The sequence below is a fragment of the Epinephelus moara genome, chromosome 20 (genome assembly GCF_006386435.1).
Source record: "Epinephelus moara isolate mb chromosome 20, YSFRI_EMoa_1.0, whole genome shotgun sequence".
NCBI lineage: Eukaryota > Metazoa > Chordata > Actinopteri > Perciformes > Serranidae > Epinephelus > Epinephelus moara.
Genome location: NC_065525.1, coordinates 33403463 through 33427417, shown reverse-complemented (window position 1 = coordinate 33427417; position 23955 = coordinate 33403463). Strand labels below are relative to the sequence as shown.

The following is a 23955-nucleotide window of genomic DNA, read 5'->3' as shown; positions in this document are numbered from 1 at the left end:
ATTTGCTCTCAATAAAGGGAAGGTGGAAGCACGGAGGGAGACAAGTCAGACCCACTGGTCTATGTGAGTCCACGAGAGGAAACATGTATTAATATATATACACAGTAACTGTACATATTTCTCCGCTATTGTTCAGAAACTTTACATGTGAGATGTGACGGCTGGTCTTTGCGGTATTTGTCCCTACATCGCTGTGACTGAACTGCTGGGTAAAAGGTGACGGTGACGAGCGCAGCATTTTACCTAAATTAAACATTTTTCAACAAAAAAAAAAAAAAAAAAAAGCCAAACGTGCATCACTCAGCGCAGAATAGAGGCTCAGTGCCTCATCAGGCTGCTGCTGTTGTCGTGTAGTGTAAATATGTGGCACTCCCATTGCAAAGAATTGTAAAAATACACTGGCCTCAGGAAAAAACACTTTGGTGGGCACGGACCCTTATCCTGTAGTTTTGTTTGTTTTATTTCCACAAGGCTCGCTTCAGCAAGTTAAGTTTTCCTACTCAACATTTGTGGTGGTGTTTCTGGCCGCAGCTGGACTAACCTTGTCTTTCTTTGTGGTTTCGTCCTTCATGATGGTCCAGGACTGTCCGTCATCACTGTAAGCCACTTTGAAGGCTGTGACGAACTGGATGGAGCCAAAGTCTTTGGCCCCCTGTGTGATGACTCCTGTGATCTTCTTGGTAGAGCCCAGGTCCACCTGACAGAAAAAAGCTTCACTTTACAAACACAGACAGGCAAATTAAAGAAACAATGTGCAGGGTTGTCCGGTCCTCCTCTCCTACCTGCAGCCACTCAGACTGGTTGTTGGTGGCGGCGGTCCAGGCATTGGTCTTGCCCTGTTTGTCCAGCCGGGCGTAGTGAGGGTGCCAGGTGAAGGCCTCGATGCCCCAGGTGCGGAAGGTGCTGGAGGACGTGATCTGGCGGTCGGACACCAACCGGGACTTCATGCCCATCGGCTCTGAACAACCTGAAGTGTTTGAATACACTGTGGAGGTGAGACCAGGTGGAGAGACAGAGGAAGAGACAGAAAAGAAGAGAAATGGAAAGAGAGAGAAAGTATGATAGACAGGGGACGGACAGGAAGCGGCCCAGGCCAGCCAGTGATGTGAATGAAGCAGCAAACAGACATCCAGAGATGATGATGCAGATGTAGTGGACAGAGAGGTGAACGTGAAGCCATAAACGTGCAGCTTTAGGCTTAGCTGAGCTCACATCTGTGAACCGCCATCTGGGGCTCAAGTTGGTCACACCCAGGTTATTTAATTATACAGCGATGATCCTCCACAAGTTTAAAGTATTCTCATGCTTTCTGTATAATTTCACATGTTCAGCATGAGCAGATGGCCAACCCTAAAGTAGAAACAAACTTGTGAAGCTCATTGTGCAATACATAAAGGCTGGAACAGACTTTTTAATGTATGTGCGTTAGTGAAGCAGCCGCGCATGCAGGTTGGATAAACAAGGGTCAAAGATGCATGAGAATGTTCAACTGTGTTGTCCAGCATCATGTAGCTGCTTACGCAACATCCTCTCATTTCCATAACGTAATTTTACACTTCAGTTGATTCTCTCAGTGAGGTGGAATGAACTGAGTTTGACGTACAGACCCATGACCTTCTAGAGAGAAAATTTTCTAATGGGTATTTTGAAATTAAAGCAAGTGCAGTAAAAACATGTTTCTCTGTGTTTAAAAAAGGACCAAACCTCATGCATGCTGGTCATGATCTCACGTCAGACTAACAGGTGACACCAAAACTAGTCTCACATTGCAAGACTTACCTCGCACTGGAGAAAGGTCTGGATGAACCCATCATAATTCCACACTAAAAGCACTCTGGGTTGTTTGTATTTGTTTAAACCGGGTTGGTCAATCTCATTTTAGTTGTGGACCAGACCAGTAAAACCATTGCTTAATAACCTAAACATAATCCTTTTCAAAATGTTCCTTTTTTTTAGTTCAAAGAAGTTCATTCTGAAAACCCTCATCCATTTACAAAACAAATGATGACCAGCCCGCGATATCCTGAGAAAAATATGTGCAAATTCAACAGTATGTCTCAGTTTTTCCACATTCAGTCAGTCTTCTACTCACTTTAATTACATGTGCATTTTTAAAAATAATTTTCCACTCCCACTAAAGTGAAAGCTATTGAAGAAGCAGGTTAAGTCATCCTCTGCCTTACAAACCATTTACAGTCTGAAGTTTTGTCCGTGCTTTAGCAGCAGGGTTCCACCCATATTGTTTTAAGACAGAAGTCTGATTCAGATTCTTTTGTACTGTACGGTTGACAATATTTTGCACAATGTTCAATATCTTTAAATATGACCACAGCAAGTATTAATTGTTATTATGGTCAGGGTGAAAAGCCTCAGAGGCAGCATTTTCCATTAAGTATCTACTCACTTTTTCACGTGCTCCCGAAACCTGGCACCTCTTAGCCTTCACACGTGCATCAATATTAGATGTGCAAAGTCATCTAGTGGCCCGAATTGGACCCTTTGGCGGCCAGTTCTGGCCCCCGGGCCGTATATTTGACACCCCTGGTATAAAAGATCCACAATCGTCGGGTGGTGCTAAGGCCAGGATGCAACTACAGTGCCCTTGCCAAATAGTTTTGAGAGAAAACTTGTTATGGTGGGGCATTTGCACATGTGACGCAAGCCCTGAAATTAAATGGCTAAATCCCTGCAAAACAAAACATTAAAAGACGTTTTAGCATGTAGGTTACTGGCTCGGAGGTTGTTGTTGTTGTTTCATGCACAGCAGTAAAACAACAGTGTAGAGATAGGTCTGGCTATGTGAGACTACTTTCACGTCACGACAGGGATTTTGAAAACGGTAACATGCTTGCTTCGCTTGCTGCTGATTCTGCGTGTTAGCCTTTTTCAAAATTGTCATCCCCATCTGAAAATAGGCATCCAATGACAGGCTTATACCCACTATACTTTACATCCTGTGAGCCAGACTACCCCAAAAACAAAACAAGCCTCAAATATAGCAATCTGGGAATCATGCACAAAGTGGGAAGCACTGACAGAAGAACAGACACTGATCTGATACATTAGACAGCCATCAAGAGAGACAGATAATCAACAGCGTAATGAGGCCGGCAAGTTCTAAAGAACCATGCTGGCTTTACATAAAAGACAGAAAGATGAACAGAAACTTGTTGCAATACAGAAGAGATAAATGAGTATGACATTTGCTTGCTGAGGTGACAATTTTTAGATGATGAATATGATCAACACTTTGCCCGCAGCACATAAATCTCTGAATCATTAGCATCTAATGTGCGGTACGCCTGCCAGTGTTACAACAGTAGAATATAATCATATGGTGTTGATAAAGCTGCATCTGTGTTCAAAGTAGTGCAATCGTCTGAGTAATATCCTGAAACACGATCAATCACTGAACGTACGGCTGAAAATGATTAGTGAGGAAACATAAGAGCTAAATGCTGATTTAACTCTGGATGACACATTTTCCCACCTGGAGTTTGAACGACTTAAGATGTGAAAAGATGGTTTCAGTCACTAACAAACATCAGTGTACTGGATATGTGTGTGTTGTGTGTTTTCTGTGTGAGTTTACCGTTGAGCTCACAGCCCACCAGCTCCATGCGCATGGTGCACGCCTTGCGACACACCACAGGGATGATGCGGATGTACTGGGCGATGATTGGAGGGTCAAACAGGTTGGTCTTTGTGCCGTCGTTGTCCACGTTTCCGACAAATACCTACAGAGTAAAAAGGAGTTAGTAAACTGTGTCAAGTTTACTGACAGGTTTACTACTATAATGACAATTTCATTTCAGTAGGTTTATGTATACTAAAAAAATCACAATAAAACTAAAACATGATGTGAATCACTCCAAACAGGATCCATCTTTGTTGCATTTGTTTTTCAAGCAAACTTGAACTCCGTTTGTTTAATACACACAAACATGACGCCTCTCTCTGTTTCACAGCTGGTGTTGCTGGCAAAAATGTCAGAGTAAAGCTCCAGTAAAATGTACTGTGTGTACTGTACGTTGTGTTTGTCATTGCTCCCTCTAGTGGTTCATTTATACCATTTAGAAACACAGTGACATGAGCTGTGTATTGAAGACTGATGTATCTTGATGGGCACATTTTTCAACGTGACCGAGGAATAAATAAATAATTTCAAAACAGATATTAAGCGCAGATTTTTGCTGCATTATGTATTGTGTCCTCACATTGTCCTTCCTCTGTCCCTCTGTTCTGTACATGGTGTACGTCCTGCCGTCCAGGCTGGAGGCCACTTTAAAGGCCTTGATGAACTCGGCTGTTCCAATGCGACTGGCGCCCTGCGTCACGATTCCTGTAAAGCGCATTTTTCTTTGCATGTTGATCTGAAATTGAGGACAGAGAGCCGAATTAGTGAATTAAGTTTCCAAAAGTTCAACTAAAATATCATTATGACAAAGTAAAGGCAGGAAATGTGGAGATGGCAAGTAAATTTCAAAGAAAGCCTGTGTGTGTGTTTTCAATTTATCAATAAATAGAATTAGTTTTTCAAAATATATGACTTCTAATTATTTATTTGTAGGGAAAGTATTTGTAGCCTGGCAGATCTGCAAAAAAAAAAACTTGTGTGGATTTAAAACACATCTAAACATGTTAATCTATACATAATAATGACATTCTTTATATCCGTGTGCGCCCGGTCTCACCTGTATCCATGGGTTCTTGTCATGTGCTGCGGCACTCCAGGCGTTAACAAGTCCCTTGTTGTTAAGGCGGGCGAGCTCAGGTCCCCAGCGCTGCAGGCCCAGCAGGCTGTAACGGACTGATGAGGCTGAGATCTGGGACTCAGCGATGCCCCCACCCTCCATGCCGAGCAGAGAAATACAGCCTGTAGAGGAGAAGAAGATTCTGACATCAGTGTGAGATTCCCCACTGTGGCTCTAATGCAGGTTTGTCATACTGTAACCTTTCAGAAGCCCGATTAAAGGTTCATGTGGCTCAGTATTCACATTTCCTCAGAAAAAAACCCTCTTTGTTGTACCGCAACTTAAAATTCATAAGGCCACGTAGTCAGAGAGGTCATTAAAGTCTTATACACATTCAAACATTATCTCTAACATGCTTAACCTTCCCTCAGCTGTGTAAAGCATGAAGTCATTAATGATGCAGAGCTCTGAATCAGCCTAACTGAATAAAGTATTGATTCTTCATTTGGCAGGCTCTCTATATGCTGCCTACTGATCATCCTAAAATGCAGCAGCTTGGCCGCCTTCCCAATCCCATCATCTTTAATGTCCTCCTTCAATTCTACTTCTTTTAATTAACATATTTTTACAACACCGGCAACAGTGGATCATTTAGGGATGTTCCTCATGACTAATTCACCTGACATTTAGATGAAAGTCTGAACTTTAGGCGACTAGTCAAAGTAAGGGAACACTCAGAAAACTGCCAAATTTGAGCACAATTTAATCTGTTTAAACACTGTCTGAAAAAATATTACGTATACTATAAATGCCACTTGAAATCATTAATCATATTTTTCACTTAGCACCGTGCATTATGAACACATTATCCTACAAACACGACAGCAACTACATAAATAAAAGTTACAATAACATTTATTAAAAGCAATATTCTTAAGGAAAATACAACTTTGAAACGCGCCCTATTATTAGAATGGCATTTTCATTGGGTGATTGCAATCATACAAAATAATAATAATAAATTTAATAAAAGTTTAACTGACTGGTATGTCACTGGTAACTGGCGAGGGTAGCAACATTTAATTGAATGGTTGACTAATCGGGCATATACCTAACATAATGCAAACATCACATTTGAAGTGAGTGTGCCTTGGGGCTCGCACAATATCAGATTCTCACTACATGATCATCCTGATCAAATGACTTTAAGATAACGATATCGCAATATCTGTAGGAAATTTGAGGGGATGGAGATAAAGCGAGAATGGAAATAAACGGGAATTATTTATGAGGTGCTGGATTATTTACACAGTATTATCTTACTTGAATTATTGACAAGATATCAACATTTCATTTTTTAATATGGTCAGTATCGGTATATTCCGACATCTGTAGTGTGCCTGTGTGTGTGTGTGTGTGTGTGTGTGTGTGTGTGTGTGTGTGTGTGGTGAGTAATTGAATTTGTGAAAAACAGACACAATTTATACCTGGTAAAATAAAATTGTAATATTGTCAAATGAAGTAATGAGTGATCAACATGACAGTGATCCATCCATCTGTCTAGGACTGTTGACTGGTCACACTTACGCAGGTGGCAGTGTTTGCCCACATAAGGGGACGGGCAGTGGCATTTGAAATCTCCCTCCAGGTCCCTGCAGATGCCTCCGTTCTTGCATGGCTGGCCGGCGCAATCATTCACATCTACAGAGAGATAAATCACACCGTCACTTACTGTACTCAAACATAAACAGCTCACTGGTCAACTGTTATCAGCCTGTCTGAAAGCAGATCACAGTTGGTTAGAGGTGTGAGTGAAGATCACGTCATGCTTAAGAGACGGGATTGGAGATTTCTTCATCTGCTTCACACTGATGTTAGTTGAAGCCATGCCAACAGGACTGGAGCTGTAGTAGAGAGGAGGTTAGAGAGAGGAGCTCGTTTCTTGTCAGACAACAGCCTTGATCAAGAAATCTGTTATCAAAGAACCGGCTGCATCAGGAGATCATGTGGTCAGGATGTGGAGCATTTAGTGAAAGGTGGCAGGAGTAAGCATGTTTCACAAAAAATCCCAAACTTCATAAGAAATGCTGCTTTCAAAGAAGAGTCGAGGATTTTTTTTTGGGTCATTTCAGTCTTTAATTTCCTTGTAACTCTTTGTAATGCCTCTTGATGGCGCCTCACCGACACTATCTGTCCAGCTCAAAGTCTATTAGATGAGTCAGAAAGGAGGAAAACGAATCAGTAGAATAAAACGGGAATAAACTCCATCTTTCATCTCTCCCCCACAAGAACTGTCAGTGTGACTAAACCAGCTTTGAACACACTCTATATTGACCGCATACGCAAGAACAAGGCACAAATTTAGCTGCCTGTATAGATGACTGCACACCAAAAAGCGGGGGATTTCAGTCAGTCGCTAAAGCTTTAATCCTCAGTGGCTGTTATTATGGAGGAAAATGCACGCAAACAGCCCAGGCACACCGATGTTATGTTTCTATCCAACAAACACACACATGGCAGCATCTCCCTACCCACATGCTCCCTCCATAAATAGCTCCGTGTCCAAGCATTCATTTTCACACTGTCACAGGAGGAATGCAGTCATTTTGAAATGTGCATCCACAAACTCGGGATAACGAGGTCCACAGTCATGACATCTCTGGCTCTGGGAGCTCATACTAAAATCACATAAAGCAAACTATTTCTAGAAGCAGCAGCGGGATATTTTAAACATCAAGCTCTCAACACTGTAAATAAGCTCTTTGATCAATTTACTGTCTTGGAACAACTCAGTAGACCTCTGTATGTATATATGCCAATATATTCATCATGTTAAGATATCATGGGCTTTTTAAGAATGTTCAAAGTGCTTTTTTAAGGCTACAGGAAATGTAATCAAAGAAGTATTCTAAATAAGGATACTGACTAAAGCCCTGTTTACAGGGGACTAGTACTACTGTACCTGGGGACCTTGTGTGATTTGAAAATTACACCCCCACAACTGTGTTTCATGCAGCGCATTCTCACGGGATAAGTGAAGTCTGTATTCTACTGTAATTTACTGACATTATCCCCGGGATATGATGCGTACAGTCATTTTTAATTCCACTCTACACAACACAGAAACACTTCACAGCTCCACTAGCGGTGATGAACAGCGTTAACCTCCTGTTGTTTCTTTACAAGATGGGTTAAGAAATAGAACCGATTCTGCCACAAACTGTCACTTGTTATCCATCTCATCATCTTTTGAGATTTCGCTCTTCTGATTGATTTGAGCTTGCTTTTTCTGCAAGCAGGTCTCCATACTGTGCTGCAAGATGAGCCTCCTAACTTTAATATGTTAGGTAATTTGAGGTGAAATTTTTACTTGACAAATTACAGAAATGGATGATTCTCATGGGATTAAGATCACAGACAACTGCCGAACTTATTAAAAATTTTTAGAGGCCCACGGGTATTACTGTAGTCAAGTTGTGCTGTAAGATCACTGGTGTTACTTTTATGAGGGTCACCTCTAAAGCTCGGTCTATTGTCTCAGACTCTCAACATCCCCTCCATGTTGAATTTCAGATGCTTCCAACAGGGCGGAGGTGTTGCCTTTTTAATGTAGCACTAAGCGTTACAGATCATCCTTTGTCCTGTCTGCTATCACTCATCTTAACCAACAGTGCCCACTAATGTCCATGATTTACCCCCGACAGTGTGTGATACTGGATACTGTGTGTCATGTATTGTATTGTGTGTTTTGTTGTACTCATGACTACTGTCTGTATTTCAAATTGCCCCTCTGGGACATTAAAGTTTACCTTATCTTACTATACTAGTCCTTCGCGAATAAGGCTTTAGAGTAACAGGGAGTGAGTTAAAATGATGCTACAAACTATAACAAAGGCAGGATGTGCAGAACCCATTTGGTTAGGTCAGTCTTTGGTAAATAACAAATACAGTTGAGTCAGTTAGCACAACCCACTAGAAAAGATAAAAGGTTAAAGTTTACTCTTGTGCACATTATTTTAAAGTTTAACTAAAATCAGACAACTATTTAATTTAAATCAATGCAAAGATTCATTATTCTTTCGCTGCATGGGGCACAAACAACTCTGCTGTGTAGCATTTGAGCAGGTTTCCAAAACAAACGTCAGACTTAATGATGCTGACTGGACCAAATGTTGACATGCTCCATGATGTTCTCACCTTCTGTCTGACTTTAGCCCCCCTACAACCCAGAGACCTATATCGGTAATTGATGACAGACTGACGGAAGGAAACTCCTGACATGCGTCAGCTGGTGACTCCTTCTCCAGTAAGAGGATTGGGCACCAGGAAGATCATACAGTTTGGTCTGCTCCAGGATCTAATCCATTTATCTGAACCAGAGGGAGGGGGTGTCAGCTGAGGAGGAGCCCTGAGACAGGTAGAGGAACACGTAGATGCATGGCAACTTACGTAATAAACACGTGTTAGCTGAAAAAGAGTATCAATAGGAAATTACGTTTAATGTTCAACTTGTTCAATAAAATAATGTTGGAAATAATATTCTTTTTTTAAAATTCAACAGCAATTTGTTTTTTAGCATTATACTGAAAGCAGCAGAAAGGCACAACTGAGTACACTTAAATGTCTGTATTTTTATCATTAATATATGTCAAAACATGGCACATATCTTCCTCATATCATGCAGCCCTAGCTGAAATATATACAACTCATAGTATTCTGATTCACTGTAACCATGAAATGACTTCAGGGTAAAAACCCTCTTACTCTAAAACACCAACCCAGAAAAACAATACTGACATCTAATCAGCTGTTACATATTTAGCAGTATCTGCTATCAGCACACTGGAGGGCAGAGCACGTGCCAGACGGATCACCACTCCATGGCCTGTATCCAACAAACCCTATAGCTCATAAAGGAAAAACAGCACACTACCACAATATTCACAGCGTCAATATCTGTCTCAGCGTGAAGCGAAAACCAATACAAATGTCATGCGGCTTGTTTGAAACCTGACCCTGATCGATGCAAAGCCAAGGTCAGCTGGCAGTGCATGTGGTGATCAGCAAAGTTATCTACGTCCAGGATCTGTGCTACAGCCAGCAGGATTTGGGCCTAAAAAAAGGCCTCAGCCCACGATGTACTCAAACTTCACAGTCTGTGATGTTTATGGTTGGAGAACAACTCTTTCCTACGAAGCCCAGGAGCAGTAACTGTAAGTCAAACTAGGAAAAGTCAGTAAAGAAACTTCAATATCTAAATACTAAATTTATTGTCAGTATGAACATCAACACAAAATCTGCAATGGGCCTGCTGTGGGGAAGAAAGTTAGTCCATTCTTCCTACCAATGATAACTTGAAATAAGTTAATTACATATTTTTAATCACCACTCTCACCGTTGCCATGGTACAGCAACCAAAGAGGGGGGAACTCTAAAGGCATTATGGCCACCCGATAAAACCACAATGGCATTATTAAATAAAAAAAGGACCAAAGGTTTCCAGATGTGTAATTTGCTGTGCACTGTGTGGACTGGCTGCAGTACCAGGGAGCGCCAGCAGCAACCCAGAATAGCTCTGAACTGGATCTCCGCCAGAGTGCCGCTCTGCTGGAGGGATGCGGAGCTCTGAGATGAAACTACTGATGTCATAAAGTATATTTACAGAGCATATTATTTAAAGCTGTGTCTTGGAGAGGTCAGTATGAATAGACCGAGGCATGGTGACATCAGATCCTGTGCACTGGTGAATGATAGCTGTGGTTCTTAGAGCTGCAATGTCCGTCACATTTTAATCCATATTAGTGTATTTCTGCAGTTTGAATTTTAGATTTATTATTATTGTAAGATCAGCTCACCTAACTCAGAATGTATATTTGCTGCAGTAAGTTAGTTTTGTTAACTTTTTTTTAATAACTCTGCAGAGAGAAACTCAAAAATATCTTAGTGAGAGAAATAAAGTGTCATCAACACTCACTAAGTCATGACTATGCCTTTGTGGTTTAAATAAAAAAGGGAGTCTGGGAAGTTGTAAATGTTGGATTTCCCCCCGCTGGATGTTTAGTTACACAACACTATATTATGGTTACATATTTACACAAATGTGGTTGTAGTTTCTGAAGGATCTCAAGCATGGCGCTCAACCCCTAACTGCTTCGTGGTCAACAGAAGAGGAATTACAGACGTGAATATACATTACTTGCTCAGCTAAACTAATTTTAAGTTTTAAAAAACGTATTTTAGAAATAAGTTTTCATAATGTGCTAGTTTAGCAGAGCTGGATATTCAGGATTCAATACTGGGCATGTCTGGATCTTTGCTTTCTACAGTAAGATTCTTTGTTATTCAAACCAACTTAATGGCAAGGCTCAATAATTTATTCAATAATTTCAACACGTATGATTTCAGTTTCACCGGTTCCACATTCTTACATCAGCTGTATCGACTTAATATTTATGTGGGCACCCTCTGTGGTTAATTGTTGTTACAGCCCCTATAGCTCTGTTGGTGTTTTCATGTTGATGTTTACCTGTCAAGGGTCAGCCTTAACAACCAACAGCTGCTGCTGTTACCTAAGTTCATGCTGTGATTCCAGGTAAGCAGCTTTGGGGATCTGACAGGACAATCTAGTTTGATTAATGCAGACAATAGTAAACAAGAAGCCTTATTCATGACGTGAGTTTACCAAATAACAGGCTTGTTTTGGCTGGTCCGACTCATTTTCAGTTGATACGGTTCCATAGAGCAAATTCAACACAGTTCAAGCTTAGTTACTATGGTGACATATGCTGGGAACTAACCTGGTCTGGGGCAGGCTAACTGTCAGGCTAAGGTTGATTTATGGAGTTCCTGTAACACTGACCCAGCAGGAAAGCAATGATTTTACCACTGACTTTCTGGCGAGCTGTCACATTATTCACTTTAATAACCACTATCAGTTAATAAAATTAAGTTTATAGATAATTAACTTTAATAAGTAACAAATTATACAATGACAAATTATTAGGTTTGAACCTACATACATGTTTAATTATAGAGAATTTGAAATCAAAATTACCCCAATAGTATAACAGCTACAAAAATAGATAACAACACAACTGCAAATATGCTGACCAGAAATGTGGTACTTAAATCCATATACCTCTGTCCTTTATATTCTTGATAGGAAACCATGTTTAAAAATGTACTGGTTTAATACACTTTAAACAAAGTAAAAAAAAACGCAGGGCTGCACAGTGCAAAAATCATATTAAGATTATTTTGACAGATATACCTCACAAGCATGTTCCCTTATGCCTGCAATTTGATTTGTAGGCCAATTTGTGGGCAACACTGTAGCACCACGATGCTTTATTTTTAATAGTATGTTGTAAAACATTGTACCTTTATCAAAAAAAATGCAGCTCCTTCAATTTGGATATTGCATTTGGCCATATTTGATTAATTGTACAACCCTAAAAAAAGTTAACTTAAATGTGTTCAGTGGGTGTATGTAATGAATAAAGATCATGAGATTGGACAGCTGTAGCATCAACTTGATCATGCTTAAGTGCTTAAATAGCCTTTAGGCATGCTTAACATAGTGAACAATACTTTTATATATAGTTTAGTACCTGCAGCCACGTTCCCCACTCAGCTGTTGTTGTTTAAAAGTTCCACAAGTGTTTAATCTATAGGCTATATAATGTAACCTAGAGATTAACTGAGTAAACATGTGTACACTCACAGCCTTGAGGTTTAATATGTGTATTCTTGTGTAAGGTATTTTAATAACTTACAGGTTTTCAGTTCTCACAGTTTGAGTGTATCAAAATATTTTGTTACAACTGAACTTATTTGCTGCTACTTTAGGACTCAATCAATCAGTTATTTCTTGCCAGCCTTTCTCTGGTTTTGTTTATGGCAGTTGCATCACCTTTTTTTTTTTTTTTTTTGGTTATAAGATGTTTAAAATCTTGATATATTTCTAAAAGTAACATCGCCGCTCTCTTTACCATGGCTGTTTGCCATGGTGTTATCGATTTGATCCCTGTTCGATCTCTCGGGCTGCTTAAGAATAGCACACACAAGCAATTATCGGAACTACTTGAACCCGTGTCGAACCAGTCTGATTGCGTGAACTTCAAGTGACCTTTATGGAACTGCTTCAGCCCCGACTGATTTCTTGGTTCGTTCCAGTCACGTTTTGGACTTTTTTTTGCATGCTTTATGTAACAGGCCTTAAGAAATGCACACGAGACAGCACAAACACACACGCAAACACACACACATATATATTATGTACACACACACACTGTACTACATAGGGGGCATGGAGCCCAGTCTGCCCACACTACCACATCCTGGGAGGAGCTGAAAACTCTCCCTTAACAAGTGAAAGAGCAGCACACACATACACACCCCCTTCATCGACTTCCAAGAAGCAAATAACTGCCTTAATCTGTATGAAAATCTGGGATTTAGAGACCATAACTAGAAAAAGACTCCTTTTCCCTCTCTGTTTCCATCCATCTGCTTTGGCCCAAAGTGAAGTGCACAGCGATTGACATCTCTCTCTGCATCTCCATAGTTGAGCCCCCCCATACGCACACACACCGACACACACGCACTCCTTCTCTGCAACCCATAAAGGCTTTTAGGGCAAATTTGAAAGGACAGTCAGAAGTGCTGCAGTCAGACCTGAGTAGTGAGTGTGACATTGTCAGGAGGGCAGACTTAATTCACCGTTCCGCCTCCGCGTTCACTTTTCCGCCCGGCAACAGTAGCAGCACTGACGTTGCGAGCGCTCAGCGTGGACCGCTACTTTCTGTTGGCTAGACTGGCACGAGGGAAGAACTGTGTGTGTATGTGTATGCTAAACAGCCTGTATATGAGATCATGAGCAGTGTGTGGTTGTTCATGTGGGATGTGCAGGGCGCATGTGATTAATCTTTTTCCAGTAGAGATTTTCTTGCTCCCTTGATCCATTTCTCAGAGGAATTTTAGACCTTTAAGGAGAAATGGATTCAGCAAAGAAACATTTGTTTTGTGTTCTTAACTACTTATCATAACTGGCAGCAGGACTTGACGGAGAGGACGTTGCTATTTTCTTCCTTTATCCTATTTCTAACTAGTCACTCTTCCACTTCTGTACTGTTGTGTTTTTCTATTTATAGTTTTGGAGATGCAGTGGTTTGTGTGAGAACAGATTCTTGTACATCTGACTCCAGTTTTTCAACAACTCCTGATCCAGCTCCATGTTTAACTGTTTTTTAATTACAAAAAACCCCAACAAAAAACAGTTTATTCTCCAATGACAGGTTCCCATACATCCTCACAGTTGACTAGTGAGAGGATTCTAGTTACATTTCTGAACTTTTTTATCAACTTCTAACCCCAAATGTCTGCCTAACTATGCATTTTCATGTGTGAAGTGAGTGTGAGGATGCTAGTTAAATGTTTAACGACACTACGCCTCCCCGGGTTCACCACAGTCGCTGGTTTTCTACAGCTTGTCTCCTTCTCTGTTTCACACAAACCATAGGAGCTGGCTGCCATGAGCCTCATTCCTTGGCCACACATGCACACACACACACACAAATTAGAGAGCACTTAAACTGTCACAACACAGTCATCAGTAGCTGTGAATGGAGGGGTACCTCCCTGACCCAGCAGTCCTCAGGGGGGGTTCTCATAAAGCAACACGGTCAAATAAATTCCCCTCATCATTATCCTTGAGGCATTATCTAATTAGTGTAAATGCCTGCTCTGCAGAGGGCTCTTACTCTGGCAGCTAAGCTAATAGGGCTTGCCAGAAGACTTGTAAATGTATGGATCTCATGAGCTGTGATTTATGGTTCTCAGGGGTAAAAGAAAACACAAACAGATAACTTGGCTGTAGATTTTAAGTCAAATGACAATGTTAGGCGTGTAAGTATGGGCTAGGGGAATTCTAAATTAAAATAGTTGGTAACTTGGAAACAATTAAACTGGCTCAGAAAGGCATAACTATACTTTCACTAATGAGGCATGAGGGAGTTGAATGACATCTTTTTGTGAGACAGGACGTCTTCCTGTCTGGGTGGGTGAGCTAATAAAAAGGCGGTGTATCTGACATGATCTCACTGCCGGTTCTGCTGCTGGCCTTGACTCATAAACAAGGAGAGATAGTGCTGAACTCAGCGGTTTCTCTGTCTGTGAGTGTGTGTGCATGTGCATGTTGTGTGTGTGCCTCCACATGCAGCCAAGAGAACAGAGAGCACCTGGATCCAAGACGGAAAATAGACCACAGCGCAAAACACACACACATACACACACACAGCATTCTTTCCTCAAGTCCCATTTCCACTGTTACCTTTTCTCGAACTTATATCTGCCCCTTGGACACCTAGGATAAAAAGGCATACATGATCAAACAAAAAAATGCAAATTAAGCTTTTCCTAAAAGTCCCACTTGATTCCTGCTAAATTACTTCTTTGTGCACACTTGGCCACTGTTATTCTGCCGCCTCTCCCGCAAACAGTAGCCATCTGTCTGTGTGTGGAGGGCTGCAGGCAGTTGGAGGAGCGCAGCACATGTTCCCACCGTTGCTTCCCTCTCTTGGGCTGACCCTGATTGAACCAACCTGGTGTGAGTGACGTGTGAATGGAGCTCCCATAAGGACGACAGCTGTCTGTCTGGTGGCCACCACTCACAGCAGCTGTCTCCATGTTAGTGTGTCAGGTTAGACAGATTAACAGGGACCTCATTACAAGTGCCAATTCATTATATAGGAATGTACTATATCTACACTCAGTGAAAGAGAGATACCAGCATATGAGCAGCATTGTGACTTTTAGTTTGGTGTGACGCTGTTTGTGAAAGCAGTGAAGATGTGCTGCAGTGAATGATCAAGATTATAATTCTGATTAATAATGGCATAAAATTGATCATTTTCAATAGCTCAAAAACAACCCTAATTACACTTTTAATGGATAATAAATTGGCACCAAAAGATGTTTAGTGGGTATGTGATAGCACCTAAGACATGCCCACTGATCTGGCATGTTGCAATGCTGATAAGAGATTCTTCCAAAACTCATTCATAGTCAGTCTTTCAGTGTATTATTACACTACAGGGGTGCCGTATGATCTGGGAAAGGGCCTACAAAAATATTAATTAGCTTAAAACTTTTAATCTGGCCACAACAAAAATGCTAACAAATAAAAATACTGAACAACTTTCCATGAATCATGATATAAATATCCGAATATGACAAAGTGGAACTGATCTTGAATTGTGTCAGAATCAGCCTGTTACCCCTAACCTCACATTTATGACACAACTCTCCAGGAAACACTGATAGCTATTAAACAGCCACTGATATAACCCCAATAAAGGGAGGGAGCACAGACTTACTGTTCTGGCAGTGGACTCCTTCGAAGCCTGGCTGGCACTTGCAGACGTACTCGCTAAAGACGTCACCCCGGCGGGAGTGGCCTGTCACCTCGCAGATGGCATCATTCTTGCACGGGTTGGGGTGGCAGGGCCCTTTGGACAAGGAGAAAGTCACAGAAAAGGAAGGAGAGGAGTTTAACAAGTGTAAAAAAAGTTACACAAAATACCAGTACCCATACCAGCATCCTTAAAGTGATAGTGTTACCAATAAAGTACTTCATTTCATACTGTTTTTTTTTTTTTACTTCATTCGATACCCATCATGTGAATGGAAGCATTCAGTTGCATAAAATGCCACCAGACACCACAGGCATGTAGTATAGCCATACTTTCAAATGTTTTGGTGGCATCTTGGCATGCTGAACTGCTGAACTCTGTTAAATACACTTTGTTCGACTTCACCAAACCACAGACTGTATGGCTTATAGCTGCTGCAGCAGTGGGCCAATCACATGTTGCGTTAAATCAAAGAACACTCCTGGGGAGTGGCAAAACTAAACACGGTCATCTCTTTCCTGGATCTGGATACAAAAAGGATCGAATGCAGGAATTGTTTCAATACTACTTGGTAATGGGTTATTTCGGTTGATACCTTAAAAAGGTATAAAGTACCAATATTCAGCCATATCGAGCGGTTCTATGTATGTAGGAATTTGGTTTGGTTGAAGATCAGGCTTAATCTATGTACATTTTACACTGGGTTCACACGACACGATATCAGCCCAATTATAGCCCGAGGCAGCAACGTACGGTCTCGGCTTGGATCGTGAATGACAATGAATGTCGTATGCAACAATCCATCGTTTTTTCTCATGTAGTGTGTCATAGTAGACGACAACCAACGCCATGTCTGGGAAGCCTCACGACGTCCCTGACAGAAAGTCTCGCATGTTTTGATTGTTTTTTTGGTCATTCATGCTTTTTCCCATCACAGCAGTCACTCTGACCAATAGAAACACAGAGCGAGTCACAGCACCAAGTCACGGCACAATTTTATGACCCCACAATTGCCTAAACTGGAATAGTGACTGTGGGAACTGACAAAAATGTTGTGTAGTGTGAACCTGGCAGCAGAAAATGCAATTAATCTTTAGGTCAGCATTTGTTAAAGTTTTGCCAAACTGCTCACATGTAGAATTACTGACTGTGCAGCTTTAGAGCTGCAACAAGTCACTAATTTTCTAACCAGATCGTTCTAAGCACCAAGAAGTGATTTATTTGTCTTCATCGTCACTGTCTTACCAGCAAAATGGGAAAAAAAAAACACTTCTATCTGAGACTCATTTCTATCTCGGAAGACTGACTTACCAGTCTCAGTCTCATTGCAGGTTTCTCCAGAGAAGCCGTCAGGGCAGATACAGATGAACGGAGATCCTGCCCCAGTCACACAGGTTCCACCATTAGTGCACACATTCACCTCACAGAAATCACCTGGAGAAGAGACAGTGAGGGGGATTTCGTCAAGTTAAAAGATAGTGATCAATACACAGAACGTCAGGAACCTCACAAACACAGGAAGTAACTCGTTATAGGAATTATTGTGTCTCCACCCATTTTCATATTGTCCCTGCCACAATCAAAGACAGATGTTGGGTGTTTGACTTTGGCTTTAAGACTCATGACTGATAAGATGTTTGTTAGGTGAGTAATGATTATTTGTAGTCATAAAACAAAACTTTAAAAAGTTGAGTAAACCCAGGCCCATGTTTCATGACAGGGAGAGAACATTCAGATACCGTAGTAGCTGTGACTTGTGAATACTTTTGGCATTATGCATGTTTATACTGCATGTTTTGTTCCGTGTGTAATTTCTAGCATTAAAACGAGTTAATACACAGCTGTGTTTCAGTTTTCAATAAGAAAGAGTAAAACGCGCTCTGAGAGAGAATCAGCTAGAGTCATGTTTTTTCCCCATTATTAAATTCTCCACTCCACTCTCTTGTTGTGCTGCTGAATAAAGAGTAAACAGCCTGCTGCAGGTTGGATGTGATGGTCTGAACAGCTGAGTAAGCCATCACTACACTGTAAACACAACACAAACACTGGATGCTTCCACCAGCATCACTGCTGCCTGGCCTGAATCAGACGATCTGGCAGCTCTCGGGGCACGAGGGAAATCGTGTCAGTGGGTGGGGGAAAAGAGGAATCAGGAGGCGTGTTGTGGTTTTCAAAAGCCTGAAGACTAAATGAGCTATGATTTACAGTCAGAGAGTTGGAGTCCAAAAGGAGATTTCTGCCCTTTGGAAACTATGACAACATTGCTTACAAAATAATGAAAGGCAAAAACTGGAAATGAGTGAGTTAGCCTTGCTCCTGACAAAATTACAGAATTTTAGTATCCAGTATACAACATAGAGAACAATGAACCAGTAATTACATTTTTCTTAATATAGACACAGCACATAGCATTTTAGAAGTAAAAGTTGCAATTAGACCCTGTTCTGACACTTAGAATATGGAGGAAGTGAATAATTTTATAATTTAACACCCGCAAAAGCAGGGAAGGCCTCTCCAAGTTAACACTTATCATTTGGATAATTGTTAAGGAAATTGAGGTTGGACCCCAAGTGTCAAACTGGTGGTTTACGTACCACAGTGTCTGCCATAGAGACTAAAAGGGAGCTCTGACCCTGTTTTTTTTAAGTCCATCAGCAGGGTACCTCTTCCCACCTCAAACTAAATAGACTCGTGGGAGTAGATAAATATTTTTTTAGACTTAAAAGTGGCATTTTTAGTCCTGCTCAGGGTGTAATTCACAGAGGCCACAGGGCCAAAATGGCATTTTAAAGAGCCTACTAACTTCCTGTGCAACCCCAAACTACACATACTTACACACAGGTTTTCCCATTCTTCAAAACACTCAAGGATGAGAGCACCCTGAGTAGTTTATTCAGTACAAACTCCAGCCAACAGTGAGGCATTGTGGAAAAACTGACTAGCTGGTCTTCAGAGACAAAGAAGTCAATCATAAATTATATTCAAAATAAAATATTGCACTTGTCAGTTCCATTTTAACCTGATGTACAAAATCTGGATCTATTTTCCATTAGCAATTGTGGAGTTGTAGAGTAGATTAGCGTCATATTCACTGAGAGGAAAGAGAGAAGAGAAATGAAAGCGATCCTCTTTGCCAACATCCTGTTTGGCTGTTTATCCACTGATCTGTACTTCCCATGGATGTCCAGTGTTATCAGTGCTGTATCCAGTGTCATGGCCTTCAAGTGCTTTCACATCTTGTGGGACTGTTAGGCAACAAGCTTGGCTGGCACTGCCAACACATTCTTATCCAAAAGTTGCTGCCTGTTTATCTTTGGGAAGGAACACAGCCTCCCTTCCTACACTGGCAGACAGCTCCCTTCAGGAAACCCTCTTAGCGCTGAGAAATAACAACGTTCAATTAAATGACCTTCCAAGAATATTTTAATGGTACCATCCGACTGATGACCTTGAAATAAGATCACGAAATAGGAAATTTAAACTGCCTCTTTAATCGATGCTTGTGGTCTTAAGGGTAATTCAGCTGGGAGCCAGCCTGGGTTTATTGAGGGAATAAAATTAGTGATGTATTAGTCAAGGTGGTCAGCCAAGAGACAGTGGTTCAACCACCAGAGCCTCCTTGAAAATCCCCGAAGTGATGCCACTGTCTGTAAAAACCACGTCCATAAAACTACATGGGAGTGAAGAGAGTAGCCTACTTGAAATACGCTGGGATTTTAACAAGTTTTGCTTTGCACAAAGGATAGGAGACAGACTCAAAACTAAAAACAACTTTGAATTCAACCAATTAGAGATAATATGCAGTTGTGTGGTTTCCATCCCACATCAACTGTAAACTGCTGCAGTTTCAGAGGAAACCAGAGACTTGTTGTTCCCCATTATCTCCAGCTGATAGAAATAAACAGCCTCAGATAAGCAGGAGTTCATATTACAAGGGAAATATGTGGCTGCAGTTTCAGTTATGTTTACTGAGAAATCACTGCAGAAATATGGACTAGGTTTTGATTTCAGCTATTTAAAAATGGGCACATCACAGTTGAAAATTGTCGATTCACTCATATTGCAAAAATCTAAAACTAACCTCTAGTGTCATCTAGCCTAAGGGCCTGTGTCCACATGGCGTTTTTTCCCCCAAGCATCCTTTATCAATTGTTCCCAATAGGGAGAAACTTTTCAGAAAGGTGCTGGTGTCGTCACTGCCACTCCTTTAGCTACTTTCTACAACAAAGACTGTCACAACAAAAACAGAAAAGCCCATTTGTAGGAGTCGATCAACCGGAAACCTTGGTTTTATGTGATCATGTTATGAGATGTTCCTCTCTGACATTTCTGCCTCCCCCACTACACAATACAATCTCAGGGATCTGATAAATTGGACAAAGAAAACCTAAACTATGGGCATGGCTGGATACCACTAGACCAATGGTTCTCAAATGGTGTGCCGTGATGCCTATCCATGTGTGCTGTGGGATTTATCGATAACCACACATTATTGTTGCAATATTTAACTGGGCCTATACAAACAGTTATGATTGAATTTTTAATTGACTGTATCAGCATGTTATTTGCGTCCATTGCCAAATAAGGAGGCAAACTCTACTTTAATTTAATTTCAAAAAGCTTCAAAGGGAACCTATTTGTCACCGTTCATGCCAGAGAATTATAAGTGTGACACATCACATTGTCTAACATTATTTCCCATTCAAATGGATGTGTTGTTGGTGCTTTGACTAATTTTAAAACATTTAAAATGAATTCTTGAATCATTTTCTTCATAAATATCTCATGAGTAATGGTTGCTTGTCAATAGTTATTTAAAATAGTCCAAAAAAAAAACCATTTATGTCGTGATAAGAGTGGCTTGGGCACAAAAAGTTTGAAATCTACTGCACTAGATTTGAGTGTGAAATGCTTTTGTGCTGTTTGGGTAAATCAACCCTTTAAGCTGCTGCAGCTTCCTTTATAAGCATAATTCCCAAACAAATCAGTCATCCAAAAATAAATCAAGTGTGGGCACAAAACTTAAAGTACTTCTTGTCCAGGGGCCTCACTGACCTCTATATTAACCCTTGTTAGGCTGCATGTGCCTGAAGAAGGTTGTTGCGCAAGTAGTGAATCTTTTATTACAGGAACCGCAGCAAAAACAAGCTGAAACATGTTAATGATGTCTTGATATTTTACTAAATGTGGGTGTGGACCTGTAAACACATAGGCTGGATTCCAAAAACAATATACGAGTCATTTTCATGTAAACACACTGATATTCTCACTAAGGAAGTGGGATAGCTATGAGTCATCTGAGGATACAGCCACAAACACATCTATTTTGCAGCATTTAATAACACAGTAAAAAACACATTTAATACATCTGTCAGAATTAGAGCAGTGCTAACCCAACATGGTGCCCCACTTTGTCCTCACCACAGTGACAGATTAGAAAGGTATGTGGAGTTATGTTTGGCAGGACAAGCAATTTCCAAAGGGCATTGTGCTTATTCTCACTCCTTATGAGTCACGGTCTGTGCCTTTCCCATGATGCCTCAGCCCAAGAATGAGGTTCAAATACCAGGCGAAAAACACACAGAGCCGTTAGAGCCAGAAACACATAATGATTCAGTGCCCAATGAGACTTGTCAGAGAGAAGTTGTATGTGATTCTGCACAAGCTTGAGCCTCAGATTAAGGACACAGCTGGTGTTGGACATCATCTCAGTGTATTTGACCATTTTTCTTTTAGTGCAAACATATGATAAAATACCAAATAACCTAAAAGAAAGTCAGTTATCACACTGATTTAGGTATGTTAGTATCTATTATTATGGTTTGATGACAACTTTCTGTGCACACTGCCAATAAAACAAGCTTGTATTGGCTTAACTGTTGAACTATTTTGGCCTCTGTACTTCTGCTTTAACACGTGCAACTTGGCTACAAATACTTTAAGAAAAACAGCATCATATTACAGCAACTGGCATTTCGCTTCAGGAGGCTGAGTCTGGCATGAGTGACCATAGCAAGTCTTGCGTTTACCTCTTGAAAACAAATGAGCGGCACAAAGCATGGTGCACGGAGCTTCCAGGAGGAGTTACTACAGGTTAATCTGATGCTACTGAGAGGATCAACCAGCGGTCTCAGTCAACATGTTTGCCCTCTGACCACATTAGAGCCCAGGTGAATAGACGAAAAGGAAACACAACTTCCAGGGCTACACAGACGTCACAGTAAGAGAGGAAAACACCTCAAGACTGTGTGTTAAAACCGTCTCTAGGAAGTCATCTAAGGACTCTGCGCTATGACTGAGGATAAAAACGAGCGAGCCATTTCAGGACATAAGGGTGGGGGCGGACTCTTTGAGGACAGTTACTGCAGCATATATAAAAGCGAAACAGCGACTGATTATGGATATAAAACAGCACTTTAGATAAAAATCGCCTTGAATAAGTGAGCAGTTGATGCGAAACAAAATCATTTCTGGGGGCTGCAGTGTTTCAGAGAGGGTTCACTGACAAAGCACGCTTCTTGCTGCGTTAGGAAAGTACACACAGTGTGTGGCCATGGGCTAAAATCTCTTTCATCTGAATTAATTTTGAGTCATCAAAGATGACAGGGAATAAATCAGCAGTATACAAAGACAGTTCAAGATGACTTTAAAAGGGATTAAAGTCAAAAACAAAATGTCTGCTCCATACCTGGTGGCAGTGCAGGGACTGACAAATGCATACATGTGAATGAACATGTGTGTGTGTGTGTGTGTGTGTGTGTGTGTGTGTGTGTGTGGTTACGTCAGTCCTCATATCTGATGTGTCCTGAGGCCTGAAAACAGTAAACGCTCTGCCCTCTGCTCTGTCACGCACACACTGGCATGCTGGAGCGTATAGGCTGGCAGGCTAGTGTGGGAACTCAGTGTTCCAGAAAGAAAAGGAGAGAGGCCTGCATCTTACACTCTCACATGCACACGCAGCCCTTGTTAAAACTGTTAAGGATGTGCATAATGAAAAGGCTTGAGACCTGTAGAGTGCTCATCTAGTCTGAAGACCTGCCACTACTGAGTGCTACAGACATTAGGAGAGGGGAACCTGGACATGTGTAACAGGAAGTGGATTCATCAAGGGCAGACATACCCGAGTGAGTCCTTAAATAACCTGAGTCTTTTCAATGTTAGGATCAGCGGGACTCCAGCTGCAGGTGAGCTTTCTGTAATCTGCAAGCGCTACTCCAGAGCAACACAGCCATCTGCTACTGCTCTAAAAAAAATTTAAAAAACAAGGGCCAGCCACTAAAAATACACACAGGCGTCACGCACCATCAACCAAACAGCACGCTTTTATCTCAAGTACTGTAACTGAAATAGAGCCTGGAGTAGTGTCACAACAACTAACTGAATGGAGGTGCCCCCACTGTACGTATCAACACTGTCACTTCTCTGATCACAAGAACACTTGTAAAGGTTCTGTGTAAACATTTCTTGCTCTGGGATTCAACTACCTCCGCCTTTGTCCTTGGCTCGATATTTAAGCTCACATGACAGCGCGTAAAATATTCAGCATGGCAGATTGGAAAGTGGGGCGACAGACACTAATAAAAAATGGCCCGAATTAGAAGACGCTCCATATTGCAATGAAACATTGATTAAGGAAGCTATTCAAAATTCAAATGGAAGAGAAAGTCCTGGGGGATTTGGTGGGAAAAGTAATGATAAAGTCATCAGATCTGAGGAAGACAGCCGCCCGAGGGGAAGACCAAATACGGGCAGATGGTAAGAGCAACACAAACACTCTTATTTCTCTCACACACATTCACAAACTAACTGACACAGGAACACTGGGCTAGGGCTGCCTCTGACCATTATTT

At 41.2% G+C, this 23955-nt stretch overlaps 1 protein-coding gene across 4 annotated transcripts in view; it reads right to left on the bottom strand.

The window, feature by feature from the left end:
* Window positions 1-23955, bottom strand: part of mfge8b (milk fat globule EGF and factor V/VIII domain containing b) — a 33842-nt gene that overhangs the window by 5783 nt on the left and 4104 nt on the right. The window contains exons 2-10 of one of the 4 annotated variants that reach the window (XM_050072608.1): window positions 17417-17539; window positions 16070-16201; window positions 15025-15057; window positions 6282-6395; window positions 4695-4876; window positions 4218-4373; window positions 3593-3737; window positions 783-985; window positions 542-697 (exon numbers count right to left, since the gene is read on the bottom strand). In XM_050072608.1, the coding sequence (XP_049928565.1) occupies window positions 542-697; window positions 783-985; window positions 3593-3737; window positions 4218-4373; window positions 4695-4876; window positions 6282-6395; window positions 15025-15057; window positions 16070-16201; window positions 17417-17539 (1244 nt within the window). The remainder of the gene's footprint in view (window positions 1-541; window positions 698-782; window positions 986-3592; window positions 3738-4217; window positions 4374-4694; window positions 4877-6281; window positions 6396-15024; window positions 15058-16069; window positions 16202-17416; window positions 17540-23955) is intronic. The other 3 variants (XM_050072609.1, XM_050072612.1, XM_050072613.1) reach the window with 3 other exon arrangements.